The sequence below is a fragment of the Meles meles genome, chromosome X (genome assembly GCF_922984935.1).
Source record: "Meles meles chromosome X, mMelMel3.1 paternal haplotype, whole genome shotgun sequence".
Classification (NCBI taxonomy): Eukaryota; Metazoa; Chordata; class Mammalia; order Carnivora; family Mustelidae; genus Meles; species Meles meles.
In genome coordinates this window covers 33958470-33977833 of record NC_060087.1, presented here as the reverse complement: position 1 = coordinate 33977833, position 19364 = coordinate 33958470, and the positions used below count along the sequence as shown (strand labels likewise).

Sequence of the window (19364 nt, the reverse complement as noted above, 5' to 3'; positions counted from 1 at the left end):
ATCACTTCAAATCCATTTGAACTGAATATTTAGCTTATCCGCCGGACTCCAAATAGCCAATTTGAATACACTTTGCCTTTTGTTTCTCCCTTCTCTTTCCTTCCCTATTCTTTTCTAAAGTGGTGGGATCAACCACATAAAGCAAAACACAGCGGAACGTGAATGGCAGTTTCCAGGCTGGGATCGGGGGTCTCCTGATGACTCTAAGCTCTGGCTTGCTTCGTGGTCTCAGCAGAGCCAGCTGTGTGGAACAAAACGTAATACACTTGCACTTGGATTTCAGTCAGCTTAACAACTAGAACAGCATGAGGAACTCCCGCCAGTTTTCACTGTGTAAAAGCGATGCTTCGGTAAATGTCAGAGCAGCTCTGGATAATGTTACCCAGCTTCTAGGTCAGAACTACCTGCAAACACCAGGCTGAAGGAATGTTTTCCGTTTTGTTCCATTTCTCCGAGAGTAAGGCTATGGGGGTACTTCTAACAGGGTCGGAAGAGGTGCCCTGATGGCATAAACATCACGACATAGAGGAAAGAGAATCAACGTGGAACGGGAGACTCTCACTGCTGATGTTTACCAGCTTGGCAAATTATTTAGGAAGTTTCGGTTGCTACAGCTATCAGAATCATACAGATGACACGGGAATTAAATGAGGATCGCTTGAGAATGAGTAATCCCTTCTCTGGTGTGAGGCTGGCAGTGAAGAGTTTACCATTCCCTTTTTTCCTGACCTCCTGAAGGATCAGATACATCCCCCCAGAAGTTAAAATTGACCTAAGAGGGGCATGTGAGCTCTGCAACCAGCCGGTGGGGCTACACACCAGAGCAGGGCCACTTACTAGCTGTGCAAACTGGGATGAGTTATTTAACTTGGTACTTGAGTTTACCCATCTGTAAAATGGGATATTAATAATTCTTATCTCGTCTGGAAAATGAATTTGTAAACTGTCCCTAACAATTCTGCAGAATCTTCTGCTAGTTCTTCGTATTTTCCCCACCTCCAGATGCATTGTACGGTTCTTCTAGAGAGGCAATGAAATGCATTTATGCTGTTCCAGCATGAGCCATGACAGACTGAGTAAGGCATATATAACTACCTCCTGGAGATGGCAGGACCCTGTGAGACCATCTAACCTCGCAGACAGAAGCCAGAGTTCTAGCTCTGATAGCTGATGGGTTCCAGTTCAACTCCGTCTTATCTCTTAGACTAGAAATGTCCTGTTGCTCAACGAAGGTGGCTTATCGGGGCTTTCAGGTGTATACACTATTCACAAGGCTAGAATCTACAAGGTGGTGTTTTCAACACGAAAGGTGAACAAATTATGCCCTTGAGCCAAATCCAGTCCACCACCTGTTTTAGTATGGCCCATACCCATTTGTTTATACGTTGTTTATCGCTGCTTTCAGACTACAAATGCAGACTGAAGTAATTATCACATAGAAGATATACCCGGTAGTGTCTAAGGTATTTACTATCTGGTCCATTGCAGAAAAATTTTACTGACTTCTGGTCTATACCATGGATAAAGCCTGATTCATGACTGCGAACTTCTTTAGGTTTCTGGGTCCAATGAACATTAATATTGTGTCTCTGCTCACCTGTATTTTTCTTCAATATTTCATTTATTTATTGGAGAGAGAAAGAGAGCATGCACGTGCAAGAGCGGGGGATGGGGAGAGAGAGAAGCAGGCAACGGCGGGGGACGTTTCCAAGGCACCAAGGGCAGTCCGGTTTCTATGCCAGTGTGTATGTGCATGCATGTGTGTGTGTGTGTGTGTGTGTGTGTGTGTGTGTGTGTTTGTAACTAGGGGAGTGCTCTGTGAAGCTGGGAGGTCCAACCCCGCAGAGACAGGAATGGAGAGACAGCAGAGTCTCGGAGAGGGCGGACACTGGAGAAGAGTCCTCACAGGCCATGTTGACCTCAGCTCCCAGGAACAGCAGGTGCTCTGGGCTCAGGCAGTGGCTGGGAGCATCTACACCTGCTGGGCTGGACTTTCAGAAGGCGCGGCTGTAACCATGGGCCCATCCTTAGCTGCGTCCAGGTACCCATCCAGGACCCTGAGATCAGAAGCCAGACACTTAACCAAGTGAGCCACCCAGGCGCCCCTCTGCTCACATTTATTACCCCAATAATAAATACACATTTGGCCTACAGAAAGTTCTCAGCAAATGTTGATTACCTCTGAATCACAGACATTATAGGATGCCTTGGGCTGCATGTAACAGAAAATCAGACTGACATCGCTCTAAGTAACATGGAAATATAGTATAGTGCTTATAGAAGAAGCCCAGCGGTATGGCACGTTCTAGGACATCAGGATGTTGGCAACAATTCTCTGCCATTCTTTTGGCTCAGCTTCATCGTTGTGCTGGATTTCATCCTCAACAGCAACAGTGGTAACATGTTTCACTGAATATGTACAGTGGGAAAGAGAACCTTCCAGAAACCTGGGCTGTATATTTGAGTGGGTCATCGTTGGCCTCATGTCTACCTTTAAACCAATGACGGTTGCTAGAGGACTATTAGTCAAGGGATGATTAATTAATTTTTAAAAATCCACTGCTGGAGGTGAAGAAAAGTGAAATTTGTGTAGGGAGGAAGAAAAGAGAAATATATGCTGTCAGGAGACCAGCAGAATTCATTACTGAGACAAGCCCAAGGGTAGGTGCCAAAGAGAACATAAAGTCCAGATATGTTTTCATGTACTGTGGCCAAATGGAAATGACATCTTCTCAGTAAGAGTAAAGCCCAAATGAACTGCTAAAATTGTAAACTGAAGATTTCTTAGACAGGCCAATACCATGAAGCAGACATTTAACAGCGTTTGTTTTTAGGCATGGAAGATCAAATAGAGTAATATTTTGTTAGTAAGATTTTTTTTTTTTTTATTTAGGAGGAGATACTATGAACCATGTCCTCTTTTATGTTAGGGCGAGCTCTTCCAAAGTTAGAAAAATCTAAGGTACAAAATGATCAACAAAGATCTTTTTGTGCTTCCAAGCTCTATTTTTTTCCATTTGCATTCACTCTTGGTAGCTCAATTTTATTGGCATCACCTCCTTCCTCTTTTTTCACTGCATGAAAGCATTAAAGCAAAGTGATTTGTTCTTCACAGAGAACATTTAAAATACTCTTACTCTGTAATAGTTGAAACCTGGGTCTAGATATCTCCTACCATTTCTTCCTGCTTGGTCTGAAGGAAAATAAATATATTGGAGCCTTTTGGGTGAACCTAAAATGCTGTTAGTAGGTCGACACCTCTTTCCAGACTACAGTTCATGCCTGGAGGTAATTATCAGGTTTGCCATGGGCCTTCTGGGTGCAGAGCACCTTCAGGAACACCCGGAGACCAATCTCATTTTAATTAATGCCACACTTTGGGGCTATGTGGGCTGTAGTGCCTAGTCCGGCCTCAGGCCTAAAGCACTGATTCAACAATTTTGACATTCCTCTATGTTTCTATTTTAAGAATAACCTACTGCAATGAATAAACACACAAAGAAACAATAAATTCACTGCTTTCCAAAGTCTTGTTGACTTACTTTCCGTATCACTTACTTCTCTGCAATCATCCTAATTCTTAAAACTTTTCTTGGTCTTCCATTTCCTTCTGAAACTCATTAGCAGAATCTGAAGGCAGTTTTGTGGTTCAGGGTAAACAGCTAAAACACAGTTGACAGGTAATTGCCAATGTCAAATCTTTTTCACATTTCAAGGCCAAGCTCAAGTGTTAGCTCTTCTGTGAAAACCATTCCTTCAGTTTCTTATTCATAATTAATTGCACTTCCTCTGGACACTGACAAAATATCAATCTACACTTCTGTAACATGGTAAAAGCAATCACCACAACAGTAATTAAGTTCCCGGTTTGGTCTGGCAAACTTCTTGGTTGTCTTTTCCAAAAGCTAACTCTGGGATGTAGATTTGTGTGCAAGCGACTTATGGAGTACCCTTAGGAGGAAGGCAGAAGGGAAGGGCGGAGGCAGGAGAGGAAAAGGGGGGAGGGGCTAAGTGAGGGTGTGGTCTTTAGGGGAAGTCCCTTCTCAGCATGATTCCACCGGAAACTGTGAGGCAGAAGCTCCACGGCAAAGGCTGTCAGCCATTGGCTTGGGGCTGCCCAGCAGAGACAGAAACTCAAGTTTGCCTGGTACTTGTGTCTCTCTAGCCCTACGGCCAACGCTAGTCCCCCAAGGGTAGTCCTCTAAAGAAGGTACTAGACACCATCCTTAGCAGTAAACATGTGGAAACTGGGAGATGAGAGCACAGACCCACAAGGGACCTGAGTGGAGCTCAGTAGAGCACTGCTAGTGTTCACTACAACACATACCAACGATAGGGCCGATGATTCTAGCCAGCATTTATTAAGTACTTGCTGTATGCCAGCATTCTTCTAAGCCCTTGATAATATTAGCTTATTTAATCCCTACAACAATCTTATGAGGTGCCTAATGCTATTATTTCTGTTTTGTCAAATGAGAGAGCTAGATTTATCCATGGAAACAACCTATCTAAACTGACACAAAGACTTCACCGTGTGACTGAGATGTGAATCAACAAACGTGGCTTGTGATTCAACAGCATGTACCCGAAACACCATGCCACTCACTTCGGTGTGGTTTCTCAATATACAAAACTGTTAAGAGTGACAGAACCCAAGTCATCTGGCCCGGGCTCATATGTTGGTAGCTGAGAACAAAAAGAGACAACATATTTAATACAGTTGGTGCAGGAGGAAAAAAAAACCATCAATAAAATATTAGCCACTATTTTTATTAAAGATGAGAAGAAGATACAGCAGCTTTAAAAAATCTATTTTCTATAAAGGTATCACTTGAGTCTATCAGAGCCTTTCTTTTGCTTTCCTCAAATAAGTTTGAAGAACCAGGAAATCAACAACTTCATTCACAATAGCTCTGTTGTATGTTACACAGTCCGCTAAATTTCTTTACGGAGAATAAGGAAAAAGGACAAGGGAAGAAACAGAAAAGGGGAAAAAGAGTATAACAGATTATTAGGGAAAGTTATTGGGAATGATAGAAACAAACATTCTGAAGAAATTCCTATTCATTGTACTTCGGCGTTTCTGAGGCTACGGCTATTAAATTGTGTTCTTCTGAGTAGAGTGATTTTTAATTCCCCCGGGCATGTCATCAGTTACCAGCTAGTACCTCACCTCCCGTAAACAATATAACTTTTTGCAGCACATTAGAAAATTTAGTCACTTTTCGTGACTGGAATACAAATGCCAAAAAAACATCATTTCTGATATCTTTAAAAATCATTAACTGCCTTAACCTGAATTTCAGGCATAGAAAAACTGCAATAATTTTCATCCAAGCCTTTATTCCTTTAAGATTGCTTGAATTCTTATGAAGGATGGAAATAAAAATTCTGGGCTCTTAACTATGAAGTAAGCATCAATCGAGAATATGTCAATGTATATCCAATTCTAGGATCCTAGTTCCTTTAGGCACACTGAATATCTCTGCAACATAAGAAGATAACCACATGACAAGTTTTCTCCACAATAAAAAATGAAATACAATAAACTTAAGCTTTTTGTGGTCTTTCCAGAATTTTCCTTATGGTTGACTTCCAGTTTCACAGCGTTGTGGTCAAAATGATCACAGTTTTGGGAGACACATAAGACACAGAATCTACCTGCTGCACAGCTGCTAGTCACTGAGAAGGGAACTCTATTTATTTCTGCTCCTCTAGTCAGGGGTGAGATGGAATAGCCAAATATATTTAACAAGCAACCCAGCACAAGCAGCAACCCCTCCCAATGGGTGTGACAACCAATCAAAACAACGCTGGGACCGTTCAGAAGAGGTGGTGCAACCAATCAGAATGGCTGCGGGCTGAAACACAAGTGAGGTCATGCCTGGGGATCCAGCTAAATATCAACCTTGCCTACAATGGATGGGAAACTCAACTGGGCCCATTCTACTCAACATTACTCACACAGAGACTTATTTTTAAAAAATTCAGGTAATGTCTAGGGTAAAATGAGAGTTTTCCTCTCTCCAGATCCCCTTCTGCTCTCAGCTATGGTGGGAAGGAATTCTCAGAAAGACTGACCCGAGAAAGGCATTATAAATAAATAACTGTGAACTTACGTACCAGGCACTGCACATATATTGTCTCCCTTAATCCTCGCAACAACACTATGAGGTGGGCAATTTTATTATCCTTGCTTTAGGGATGAGGGAACTAAGGCATGGAGAAACTGAGTCACTCGAACAAGGTCACACAATACATCTCAGAGCTGGTATTCAAACACGGGCAGGCCTTCCGCTTCACTACCACTTAGGATATTATTAGCAAATGACATTCTTATCAGCACCATATCATCTGCTCGATTCCATCCTCCCATCTAGCTAATGATAAAATATCAAAAACATTCTCTGATATGTGGGCTACTGCTGGGGACCCATAATGTCACTGACTGACATTGTCTCCAGCATGGTCACAGTTGCCCAATTTCTGATCTAACCTGCTTCAAAGAGACAGTAGTCAAGAAAAGCAGAAAAAAAATTTTTAAAAATTACCTTATTCTCTTGTCCTCCACTTTTTTCAAGTACTCATCTCTCTTTAAGACTCCCAGGATCATTTCCTTCTCATGATCTAACAGAAATGACAGGTTGATAAACTCCGAGTTCTTAGACATGGTATTCCAACAGCAGCTCTGAATAGCGGTGGTTGATCTTCCAAGAAAATTGATATCCACAGTTCTGGATGGTAATCAGGTATTCTTCTGGGCTACACAGAAAAGAGACACCACTGGGATTACATTCCAAGAAAAGTCTTTATTGTTCTAACCGAGAAAGATCACCAAAGCCTTTGCTGTGGTGTCCGGTTGGGGGGTAGCTAAGTTTCACCGATGGTGACGAAAGCCAATCCCTCAGAATGGCACAGAGCAGGAATCGTATCTGCTGGGGCAGAATCCAAAAAACCCAGGGAAGACAGAGAAAGCAAAGGAGAGAAAAACTAGGTAGGAAAATTAATTAGGCCATTTCCTGAAGAGCGCACACAGTGTGTACTGTTTGAAATAGTGATATACTTAACTCAAAAAAATGTTAATCATAAGCAGGCAAATATTAAGCAATTTATTTAATAAATTATTTTTATTGGATTGCATGGCTTATTACCATGAAATATTATTTATATTTAGTTGATTCCAGGTTCTCTGTGCAAATTCAGCTTCTCTCCCTTATAATTACTTTCCTTTACTAGCTAGGTCCTGCTACCACCCTTACAGCTGACCCATGGGTGAACTGAGTCACTACCGTGGGACACCAAGTGCACAGTCTGGACTGTTCCTTAACTACCTTCCCCCTATTGCTTCCCTCCCCCCCACCCCCCCACAGCTGGGACGACCGCATGAAAAGCACTGCTGGCAAAACAAATATAAATCAGTGCTGCATGTATCCACTGGAATGTTTCCTACAACCATAACAATGAATGGGAAAAAAATCAAGTTACAGAAGACTTCATGCAGAATGACAGCATATATGTGAAAGAAAAAACTGTAACAACATTATGTCTAATTTAGGAATATATACATTTGTAGTATCGATACAAGGAATTTCAAGGGGAATTCGAAGGTACAATCAAAGAGAACACAGGAACTTAAAACCACATTGGATAATGTTTTACTGTCAGGATGACTATATCTCATGATGTACATATATGTGAATTATTCAAGGTATCTATTACATACCACAAAATAGCTGTTCCAAAACTTCCCCTTACCAGAAGCTCACCGGGCCTTGTCCCTCACCCTAACTCTTGAGCATGTTCTTTCACTAGCTTGGTAGGTACAGTCTCTCTGTACATCCCCATAATGAAGATTCTAGGCCTATGGCCTCCTCCCCTGACAGTGTCTCTCAGTCGCCCTCCCAGGTCTATGAATTAGAGTCTATGTGCAAGTTACACTTGGTTTGCTTGATTATAGCCAGGTTTCCAAGCATAACTAGATACCCAAAGGCTGCTTTGGGGCCTCCCAGTCACCACAAGGCTAGGCTGACATCAAAATCTCAGGAGATCAGAAAGGACAGGGTCTTGTCCAAAGCCTAACTTTCCAAAGTCCCTAGGTGTTTGTTCTATACGTTGTACACCAAACCATAACTCGGCTGAAATAACTCAGAACTGAAATTCTTCTGATAGTTCAAGAGCTAGCCCCCTCTGAGAAAACTGCCCTGGTCAGACTTTCCAGATGGACTCCAGCCCTTTCCTCCATCTTCAAAATCCTAGAAGCAGCAGAGATCAGAGGGTTCCAAGTTGACGTGAATAGGAAGCAAAAAGGTTAGAGCAAAGGGGGTCTTCAGAAAGGTTAATGGTTTGGTTTTCACATCATCAGCAACTGTGGTCTCCTCAGATGAAGAACACAACTGGTTTTCCCACCCCTTTCATTGTTCATCTGGTCTCAGTAAAATGGAAAAGCCACTTGGTAACTCATGGATGAAAATGCTACCATTACAGACACGTTTACTTAGAATGTATTTTTTAAAAGATTTTATTTATTTATTTGACAGACAGACATCACAAGTAGAGAGACAGGTGGGGGGGGGGGCGGTGAGGGGGAGCAGGCTCCCTGCTGAGCAGAGAGCCCGATGTGGGGCTCAATACCAGGACCCTGAGATCATGACCTGAGCGGAAGGCAGAGGCTTTAACCCACTGAGCCACCCAGGCACTCCTAGAATGTATTTTATATTTGAAATATCAGATTTTGAATGCCCTGGGTGAATATTCTGTAGAATTATAATTAGAAGGTATTCAAGGGGATAGGAGCCACCAAATGTTTGAATTGAAGCTTATGGCTATCCTTGCCATGGATTGTAAATGCAAATCGTTGGAGAATAAAAGGAGGGAGGGCAGTAACACCGCAAGGTAGCCTCTGAAAGTGACAGAGAAGACGGAAAATCATACAAGGATATAAAGGAAAGGAAATGGCCCTGGGAGAGTTTCATTAACAAAATTAGCCCTAATAGATTTTTGCTCATCTGTACCAAGACTGAACAGAATGGATTTATATACGAGTGGCCAAGGAGATTAGAAGGAGCTAAAACTTTATCTAGAAAATGAGGGATCTGGACTGGGATGAATTCACCTAAGTCTCTATAATTGTTTAATGCCTCTTTTCGGCTAGTTCAAATATCCTTCTGGAGAATCCTTTGCCCCCTACACACTTTCATCAGGTAAGAAAAAAGAGTGAAACAATCACCAGTGCCTTTTAATACTGGATTATTATTATTATTATTATTATTATTATTATTATAGTTAAACATGCCTGGTAAAACGTTAGCCCGATCAGAAGAAATCCATTTTTAGTTATTTTTCAATACATTCACTTAAACAGATATCTTTCCTTGAACATTTCAGATGTGAATTTTCCCCTCTCTGGCAGCCTTGCGAAACTGAGCTAAACTATTTAAAAAGATGACAAAAAAGTTTCTAAGTCATTCTTCTGCCTTTCAACAAAGGCAGCTTTGGACAGATCATTAACTACTGAGCATGAGAAAAGACACAACAACAAAAAATTCTCGGGGTGCCTGTGTGCTCGGTCATTAAGCATCTGACTCCCGATTTTGGCACAGGTCATGATCTCAGGGTCGTGGGATCAGGCCCTGAATTGGGCTCTGTGCTCAGTGCAGAGTCTGCTTGAGATCCTCTCCATCTCCCTTGACCCCTCCCCCTCCCCCCACTCTCTCTCTCAAAAACAAAATCTTCAAAAAATTCTCACAGCATCACCGAAAGGCATCATTTTTTTAAAAGCATGTTTTGAGCAACACACATTGAAATATAATACAGATTGATATTTTAGTCAAAGGAAAAAGTTGAACACAGCCTATTAAGGAGTACTTAAAATGCAGCTCTAAAAGTGAACTATTTCTGGAAGGGCTCTTCGGATGAAATTAATAAAAATAAAATCAGCTTCTTGTTTGTCACTGTGTGACAACACAACAGTGTGGGAGATTTCCGGCACACTTAGAGATGCTCAGGATACACGTGAAACGGCACATGCAAAACGCACCTGGGAGTGCCTTTCAAATGCATGAGCTGGCAAGAATCCACGTGTCTGTCAAAGACTGAGACCGACCACAAAGATAAAGATGCTGTGGGGAGTGAAATAAATAGTTCTTTTCACGACGAAAGACTCAAGGGCCGGTGGTATGGAATCACACAGATTTATTTTCAGTAGCGCAATTTCTTCCTACATGGACAACCGTGTGGCACATTCAATGGCAGTGCGGTAGTTGAATTATTTTTTTAAAGATTTTATTATTTATTTGAGACAGAAAGTGAGCAAGCGAGTGAGAGAACATGAGCGGGGCAGGGGGGTGTCAGAGAGGGAAGCAGACTCACGGCTGAGCCAGGAGCCCGATGCGGGGCTCCATCCCAGGACCCTGGGATGATGACCTGAGCCGAAGGAAGATGCTTAACCCACTGAGCCACCCGGGCACTCCTGAATTTTTTTTTTTTTAATTTCACAATGGTATTGATTCTCTGAACATTAATCAGGAGGCCAATTATCAATATTAGCAGCTTTATAGCAATGCTCCAAGAGTGGAATGTTTCACAGTAATGACTAACACTTAAATAACTCAACTAATCCTTAGAACTCCCTCCCTAAATAAGTTCTAATACTCCCATTTTATAGATGAGAAAGCTGAGGCCTAGAGAAGTTAATTCACATGCCTGAGTAGTAAGTAACTCAGCACAGTTTGGCTTCAGGGACCTCTCACAAGATGTCGTGCGATATTTTATAGAATTTTTAAAAAGTTTTTTAATCCAACAAAATTTCATATATGTCCAGTTAAATCAAATTAAATATTTTTTTCTCCTATGGAACTTCTCAGGGTGTCCGATGTTCTACTGTTAACTGTGAAGTTTCATGGAACACTGCGTTTGGAAAAAAGATATCTAACATTATTCAGTACTTATCTTGGCATCTTGTATTTTGGTATTGCTTTTTTTTTAAAGATTTTATTTATTTATTTGACAGAGAGAGAGATCACAAGTAGGCAGAGAGGCAGGCAGAGAGAGAGAAGGAAGCAGTCACCCTGCGGAGCAGAGAGCCCGATGTGGGGTTTGATCCCAGGACCCTGAGATCATGACCTGAGTCGAAGGCAGAAGCTTAACCCACTGAGACACCTAGGCGCCCCTACTTTGTTATTTCTAAATAGAAAACATCTTCCTACTTCTTTTACAGGACTACAACTATGTTTAAAAAAAAAACAACTGGTTAGGTGGGGCACCTGGCTGGCTCAGTCAGTTAAGAATCTGACTCTTGATTTCAGCTCAGGTCATGAGGGTTGTGAGATGAAGCCCCACATTGGGCCCTGCAATCAGCAACAAGTCTGCTTGGGATTCATTCCCTCTTCCTTTCCCTCCCACCTCTGTCCCTTCCCCTGCTCTCTCTCTCTGTCTCTCTCTCAAATAAATAAATAAATAAACAAAATCTTTTAAAAAATCATTAGGAAAAAATCTAAATAAATTGAAGAGAGAAAAATTCAAAAGAAAAATCAGAAGATTTCCTAAATCTCATTTGGTAGCTCACCTAAATGCTTTTTAACTACTAAGACTATAAAATTCTATAATGTCCCCCCAAAGCATCACAGGATGGATCACATACAAATTTAAAATAACTATATGAAGGAAACCACCACACATGAAAGAACCAAGTGATGCCTTAATATAAACCAGGAAAAATATTAATATCTAGAAAATATAATTAAGATAAATACAAGAAAATAATAAAATAAGGGGCAAATAACAGGCATCCTACAGTATCAGCAATTCACAAGTAAATCACACAAACATGTAAAGATGCTCACTTAGCTCACTAGTTATATAAAGGCAAACTGCAAGGAGAAAACATTTTAGCTTTCCCATTCAATTATAAAAATGTAAAATACAAAAATCTGTACTATCCAGTGTTTAGTGAGGGTGTGTAGAAATAGGTAAGCTTATGTCCCACTGGCAGAAGGAGAAATAAGTTCAATCCCTAGGTGAGATCATTTTCTGTGGGTCTTCTCCATATCCACCATGTCTTGTGAGCAGAGCCACTAGCTGGCCTTCTGTTCTGGACAATCCTTCCAAGGACCTTTGTTTAGTGACCAGCCTTGGAAGACGCTGTGTCTGTGTGTGGGTTAAGGAACAGATTTGCTTATGATTTGTTGAACAAAGCAAGTCTCTCTCCAGGGCCGAAGGCAGATTTCCTGGCAGCTCATTATATAAAAAAAAAAAAAAAAAAAAAATTGAGGTTCCCTAAGTTCAGGGTTCCTCAGTTATTACACAAGTGCACTACGTGGACTATTTTCACCCGAGCACTCGAGGACAAGAGCAAGCAATGCCAACATGAAACCCCCTGAGACTTCCTGTGTTCTGAATAAAAGTCCATTGCATCTGACCCGAGAGTAGCAGGTCTTGTACGATCATCTGTAAAGCCATGTCAGGCCCACACTCATTAGCCTGAAAGGAAGGCAAAATCTCAGAGCCTTTAGAATTTTCATCACCCTTTTTAGAGGATGAGTTGAATCTTTGAAAATTGGTCAAAGGGTACCAGGTTTCAGTTATGCTAGATGAGTAATTCCCAGAGTTCGACTGTACAGCATCGTGCTTCTAGTTAAGAACACTGTGTTATATACTTAAAAAATTTCTAAGTGCCCTTACCAACCAACTAACCATCCACCCATCCATCCGTCCATCCATATGTGTGTATGTACATACATAGGATGGGAGGAAACATTCAGAAGTGATGAATATGCTTATGGCATTGATTGTGGTGGTAATTGCATACCTGTATGCTTATCTCCAAATTCTTTAAGTTGTATGCATTAAATATGTACAGCTCTTTGTGCATTAATCATACCTCAGTGAAGTTTTAAAAATTAAGATGTGCATTTTTTTTAAGAATTTATTTATTTATTTGGCACAGAGAGAGAGATCACAAGTAGGCAGAGAGGCAGGCAGAGAGAGAGGGGGAAGCAGGCTCCCTGCCGAGCAGAGAGCCCGAAGTGGGGCTCGATCCCAGGACCCTAAGACCATGACCCAAGCTGAAGGCAGAGGCTTAACCACTGAGCCACCCAGGCGCCCCCAAGATGTACATTTCTGACAACTTTTAAGAATCCACCTGATAGAAAAATACCTGTGTGTATATGAGAAGATTATGTATTGATATTCATGGTAGCATGATATCCAGTGAAAATTTTGAAATTGCCTCATGTTACAGCAATACCATGGTTCTATATTAAAGTGAGGTATTTAAAAATATGTACCAACATGGGGATATCTAAACTACATTGCTAGTTGAAAAAAGGGATATAGTTATGCTTTCAAATGTGTATGTGCCTAACACAATGCCATCAATATATGGATATTTATAATCTGCACAAATGCAAAGGAAAAGGCATAGAATAATACATACTGATCTTTTAATCATGTTGCCTGTAACAATGAAAGCTTAGGGGGTTACAGAAGAAACGAAATTTATTTCCATATTGTTTGTTATTTTCTTTTCTTTCTCTCTTTCGTTAACATTTTTAAAATTTTTTTATATTTATTTATTTTCAGCGTAACAGTATTCATTGTTTTTGCACCACACCCAGTGCTCCATGCAATACGTGCCCTATTACCCACCACCTGGTTCCCCAACCTCCCACCCCCCGCCCCTTCAAAACGCTCAGGTTGTTTTTCAGAGTCCATAGTCTCTCATGGTTCATCTCCCCTTCCAGTTTCCCACAACTCCCTTCTCCTCTCCATCTCCCCATGTCCTCCATGCTCTTTGTTATGCTCCACAAATAAGTGAGACCATATGATACTTGACTCTCTCTGCTTGACTTATTTTGCTCAGCATAATCTCTTCCAGTCCCGTCCATGTTGCTACAAAAGTTGGGTATAACATTTTATTTGAGAGACAGCACAGGTGCGAACAAGTTGGGGGAGTAACAGAGGGACAAGCAAACTTCCTGTTAAGCATGGAGCCCAACGCAGGGCTTGATCCCAGGACCCTGAGATCATGACTTGAGCTGAAGTCAGATGCTTAACTGAGCCACCCAGCACGCCCCCTCATATTGTTTATTATTTTAGACACATTCATGTAATCATATATTCTTTATATTTTAAAAAATTTCAAGAAATAATAAGGTTTGGTGGCTGAGTGTGGTTAGAAGGAAGAGAGAGAAGCCAAAAATAATTTTAAGAACTTGACCTTAAAAGAATACAGGTGGCATTGCCAGTGCTAGGGAAGTTGGGTAGCTGTGCTGGTTTTGATAGGCAATAATGAATTTGGGTTTCAGACATTGTGAATTAGGTGATACCACTTGGGCTCTTCTGTGTCAATTTCCTGCTTCCTTCTTGTTCTCCTGCATCAGATTTCCTCCAAAACACAAATTGGATCACTGTTACTCCCAAGCTTAGGATCTTTCAATGTTTCCCCTTTGTTCCTTAAAATTGAAATTGTTTAATATGGTTTTAAAAATCCTTTACGATCTGACTCTAGTTTACCCCTCTCTCATGCATCTACCGTTTAACCACATTCAACACTTCATTCTTCTAAAGGGGCCATGGTTTCTTCACCTCCAGATCTTCCTACCTACGAGACTCGGACTGGAACACCCTCTCCTCTCTTCACCTGCTCACTCCTAAGTATCCACACGCATCTGCCTAAATGACTGACTCCTAGTCTAACTGGGGTATCTGTGATATGCTGAATAATAACCCCAAAGAGGCTCATGTACTAGTCATCAGAACCTTTTCAGAAGTGACTGGGTTAAGGATCTTGGAAAGGGAAGATTATCCTGGATCATCTAGATGGGCCCAATGTAATCCCAAGGTTCCTTAGGAGGAGGAGGTAGTAGAGCTAAAGTCAGGAAAAGAGGTGTGATGATAGCAGCAGAGGCTGGAGTGATGGTCTTCGAAGATGAAAGAAGGGACTATGAGCCAAGAAAAGCAGGCAGCCCCTAGAAGCTGGAAAAGGCAAGGAAATGGATTCTTCCCTGGAGCCTCCAGAAGGAAGTCCTGCCAACACCATGATTTTAGACTTAAGACCCATTTTGGACTTCTAATGAATGAGATAAAGACTTAAATATTGAAGAATCAATGCCTGAAATAAAAATCTCATCTCAGGAGAGAACATTGAATCAGCCTAAGGTGATGCTCTATGTCAAAATGGAAGGGGAAAAAGAAACCAAACTCAGGGCAGATGCTTCAGATGGAGAAAGTGGACAAGGTTCCAGTTCAGTGGGAACCACTGCACTGTTAGTGGGTTTCGAGTGGAATTTACCACTGAAATCACTGTACATGACATAATGGTGGCCTCTTGACCACGGATGCCATCTTCTTAAACTGTGGTAGGTTCTATTTAATCAGACAGTTAACCCTCTGCCAATAATTCTGTTACAGAACATCATAAAAAATTTCCATCTTTAGAACAGATGCATGCAAAATGAACAGAAAATTGTTTCACTTAATTAAAAAAAAAAACATTGTCAGGGAGGACATAAGGACAAGGGAAAGATCCATCATACAAAATATAAGAGGAAAAGCAATGTTTGGAATTTTCCTTGGAAACCTTCTATGTAAGTGGAGCTTATTATCTCTGCATACAGTAAGAGCACTCATTCCTTCATGTTTCGGCTATCTGTTGCTCAGTAACAAACCACCCCAACATTCAGTGACTTAAAACAGAAATTATCACTATCTTTTATAGTTTCATCGGTTGACTGGGCTTAACTGGAAGGCGCTCATTTTGGGGTTTCTTATGAGACTGCTGTCAGGTGGCAGCTGGGGCTGAAGTCATCTGAAGGGTGGCCTAGGTGGGATGGTAAGGATAACACACTCCCACGTCTGGCACTTGATGCCAGCTGCTGGCTGGGAGCACAGGCGGAGATGTTGACCACAACACCTATATGTGATTCCTCCTTCATGGAAGTCTCAGCGTAGGCAGAATTTTTCCATGGCAGCTGACTTCCGCCCCCCTAGACCAAGCATTCTAAAGGTCCAAGCAGAAGCTGCAAGACATCTTAAGGCTTGCCCTTGGAAGAACCAGAACATTACTTCCACCATGTTTTATTGGTCAAACAAATTGCTAAAGTCATTCCAGATTAAAGGAATCTTTAAATGGAATGAAAGGAGGTGAATTTGATTCCAATGGAATGGGGGTAAGGAAGAATTTGTAACCCTCTCAAATGTAGCATAGGTCACTTCCTAATATATAAGATGTATAAGACTGTGTTTACCGGGAGGTTTGCAGATCAAGGGTCGTGCATTCTTTGAGCTCTTCGATAGGAATGAAAAAATTGCTTGTGCACCATGACTGCCTATTTACCGTACTGGATCAGTACAAATAGAGGCACTTTTAGCTATGCAAAGAGAAGCAAAAGGCGTTTGAAATGCTCAGCAGTTGAGATAAGCAGGCAAGAGTTATTATTATTTTACACACGCAGACACATGAATCAGTGACATGGCAGCACAGTTGGCAGACGTGGAAATTATTTGAGACTTTTTTATAAACAAACAGTAATGAGGGTACTGGCGGGTATCCAGAGAAAACAGATGCCATGGGTTCCAGGGACACATAAAAGAGTAACAGAGCAAGCAAAGATAATGTTCTCAATGCAGAGCCTGGCAAGTAAAACGAAAGTCTCCTCGAAGGGTTTCTACAAGACTTGTGGCTGCTCCGTTATTTGCAGTAGAGATTCATAAAGCTTTCTGAAGGATACCTTAGACAGCCAGTAAGGACGACAGACTCTCTACCTTAAAAAAGCATACATATGTTTTAACAAGGAGATTTCAGGGGTTCATAAACTACGGTTACCCAAAAGTTTATACGCCACAGTTAAGCACGGCTAATATGAAGCCCTTGGAATCAAATGCAGGCTCAGTGCACCCTCAGAGTCGGGGTTGGAGAAAGTGTAAAGCTTCAGAAACGAATGGAATAAAAATTCTGCTCCCCAGAGGGAATAACTTGGACAGGTTACTTGAAGCTTCCGCATTTCAGTTGATTCATTGGTCAAACGGAATGTTAATGTCCACTTCCTTGGTTTGTTGTGAATACTCAAATGAATTAATGTATCTAAGGTATATAAACTGTATATAAATGTATTAAAATGTATATAAAATGTGAAATGTCCTTAAAGCACAATATCTGACACCTAACAGTTGCTCAAAACATTTGAGACCCGTCCATTCATTCTGCTTAACTTCAATATGTCATCAAGAGAGATCAGTCAAAATGTTACTCCATTCCTTTTGAGTTACAAAATACCCACAGGTCTCTCTCTAGCTTCCCAGACTTTCCACTAAGAATTTGTAAACTTCTTGGAAATTGCTTAGAAAGTCCACAGTTTTGGGGCGCCTGGGTGGCTCAGTGGGTTAAAGCCTCTACCTTCGGCTTAGGTCGTGATCCCAGGGTCCTGGGATCGAATCCCACATCAGGCTCTCTACTCGGCGGGGAGCCGGCTTCCTCCTCTCTCTCTGCCTGCCTCTCTGCCTACTTGTAATCTCTGTTAAATAAATAAATAAAATATATAAAAAAAGAAAGTCCACAGTTTTTATTAATAAGATTTTTAACAATATTAAGATTCTCGTATATGATGACATGCTGGAAGGCTCATAATATGAAATGAAAAAATCAGGATATAAAACTACTTAGACAGTATGGTTTCAGTTTTAAAGGAAATACATACACACCTAAATATTACAGAAGAAAGAATGGAAGGAAATAAGTCAAACTATTATGTCTATCTCTGGGGAGTTACATTATGGCTGTATTTTAATTTCTTCTTTATAATTGTCTTTAGTTCCACGTTTTGACAATGAACACATATTCGACCAACATAGCTGAAAAATGCAGCAAATGTCATCACTGTCAAAAATGTATTCTACCAATATTAGCTCAGCTTCATACACCATGATATACAATGCATATATCCATGGATTACTATGCTTGGCTATTGAACAGGAAAATATTTCACTAGTAGAGTCATATAGGTTAATAAATCAATTGAGGTTAGTAAATCCATTTTTTAAAAGATTTTATTTGTTTATTTGACAGAGAGAGATCACAAGTAGGCAGAGAGGCAGGCAGAGAGAGTGAGAGGGAAGCAGGCTCCCCGCCGAGCAGAGAGCCTGATGCGGGACTCGATCCCAGGACCCTGAGATCATGACCCGAGCCGAAGGCAGCGGCCTAAACCACCGAGCCACCCAGGCGCCCAGTAAATCAATTTTTTAAAGTTATGTTTAATTCATTAAAGTATGTTCTGTACGGAAAACAAAACAAAACAAAAAAAGGATGGACAGAATGGGTTATAGACTATTTAAATGGTCATGTAATGAACATGAATAAAGCCATGTGTCAGAGCTGGAACTAGCAGATACACAGATGAAAAAAGCATGGGCTCTGTCCCAAGGAGCTTGTTTCTTTTCTAATGGAGACAGACATAAACACAAAAAGAATAGTTTTATAAATGCCAAGTTGGCTTTGAGAACACAAAGCAAAGAACAATTAGGGAGAGGAGAGTGGCCATTTGAGGATGTGAAGACAGTAAATAGGACAAGTCAGAAGAACACAGGACTAGTCTAGGGAATAGTGAATAATCCGCGGGCTGGGGGCTGAGTTAATGGTGGAGAGGTGAGAGGAAGGAGGATGCCAGCAAGGGAGGAACACGGTATCCAAATAAAGCATCTGGTCTTCATGGAGTGTTTTGCAAACTGTGTCTCTGGGAATGGTTTCTTAGGAAACACAGCAAGGCAAGTTGAGTGGCCAAGGCTGTGGCGCCGACCCCTGCTTCAAACAGAGGAGCTCTGCTTTTATCTGGTCTATAAGCTGGATTTCCTGGCCCAATTTTATTTGAAGAAAGAGTTCCATGACCTTAACAAGTCTGAAAACCGCTCCCATGCCATCAAGCTGTCAGATGCTTTTAAGACAAGAAATAGCAGAGTCAGCTTTCTAGCTGAGATCTGGGTTTTGAAAGACATCAGCTCTCAGTGATCATACGAAAAAGAGGGCAGAAGCTCCGTGGACAATGTGGAGGCTCCTGCAGGGGGTGCGAGGGAGAAATCAGGAACTAAATTGTGGTAGTGAGAAAGGACCTAAGGGTCATTTTTCAGATATCTGGAGATGATCCCAATAAGATCCAGCCACCAACTAGATGCAGGTGGTGAACAGAAGAGAGAGTGTGACTCCGAGGTTTCTGCCATGGGGAACTGTAATGGGTCTTAAGTTTTAGTGTATGTAAGAATCACCCACAGGATTCATTCAAAAACGGATTCCTGAGGGTCCATCTCCAGAGAGTCTGATTCAATAGGACTGGAGTAACGCCTAGGAATGCTGAAGGTGATACCGTTGCCAGAGATTG

The 19364-nt window shown here is 41.3% G+C and overlaps 1 protein-coding gene across 3 annotated transcripts in view; it reads right to left on the bottom strand.

The window, feature by feature from the left end:
* The window catches only part of SYTL5 (synaptotagmin like 5), a 239461-nt gene that overhangs the window by 101917 nt on the left and 118180 nt on the right, over positions 1 to 19364 (bottom strand). For 2 of the 3 annotated variants that reach the window (XM_045996455.1, XM_045996453.1), the window contains exon 2: positions 6552 to 6762. In XM_045996455.1, coding sequence (XP_045852411.1) covers positions 6552 to 6670 — 119 coding nt within the window. In that variant the 5' untranslated portion in view covers positions 6671 to 6762. Of the gene's footprint in view, positions 1 to 6551; positions 6784 to 19364 lie in introns of all 3 variants that reach the window. The other variant, XM_045996454.1, reaches the window with a different exon arrangement.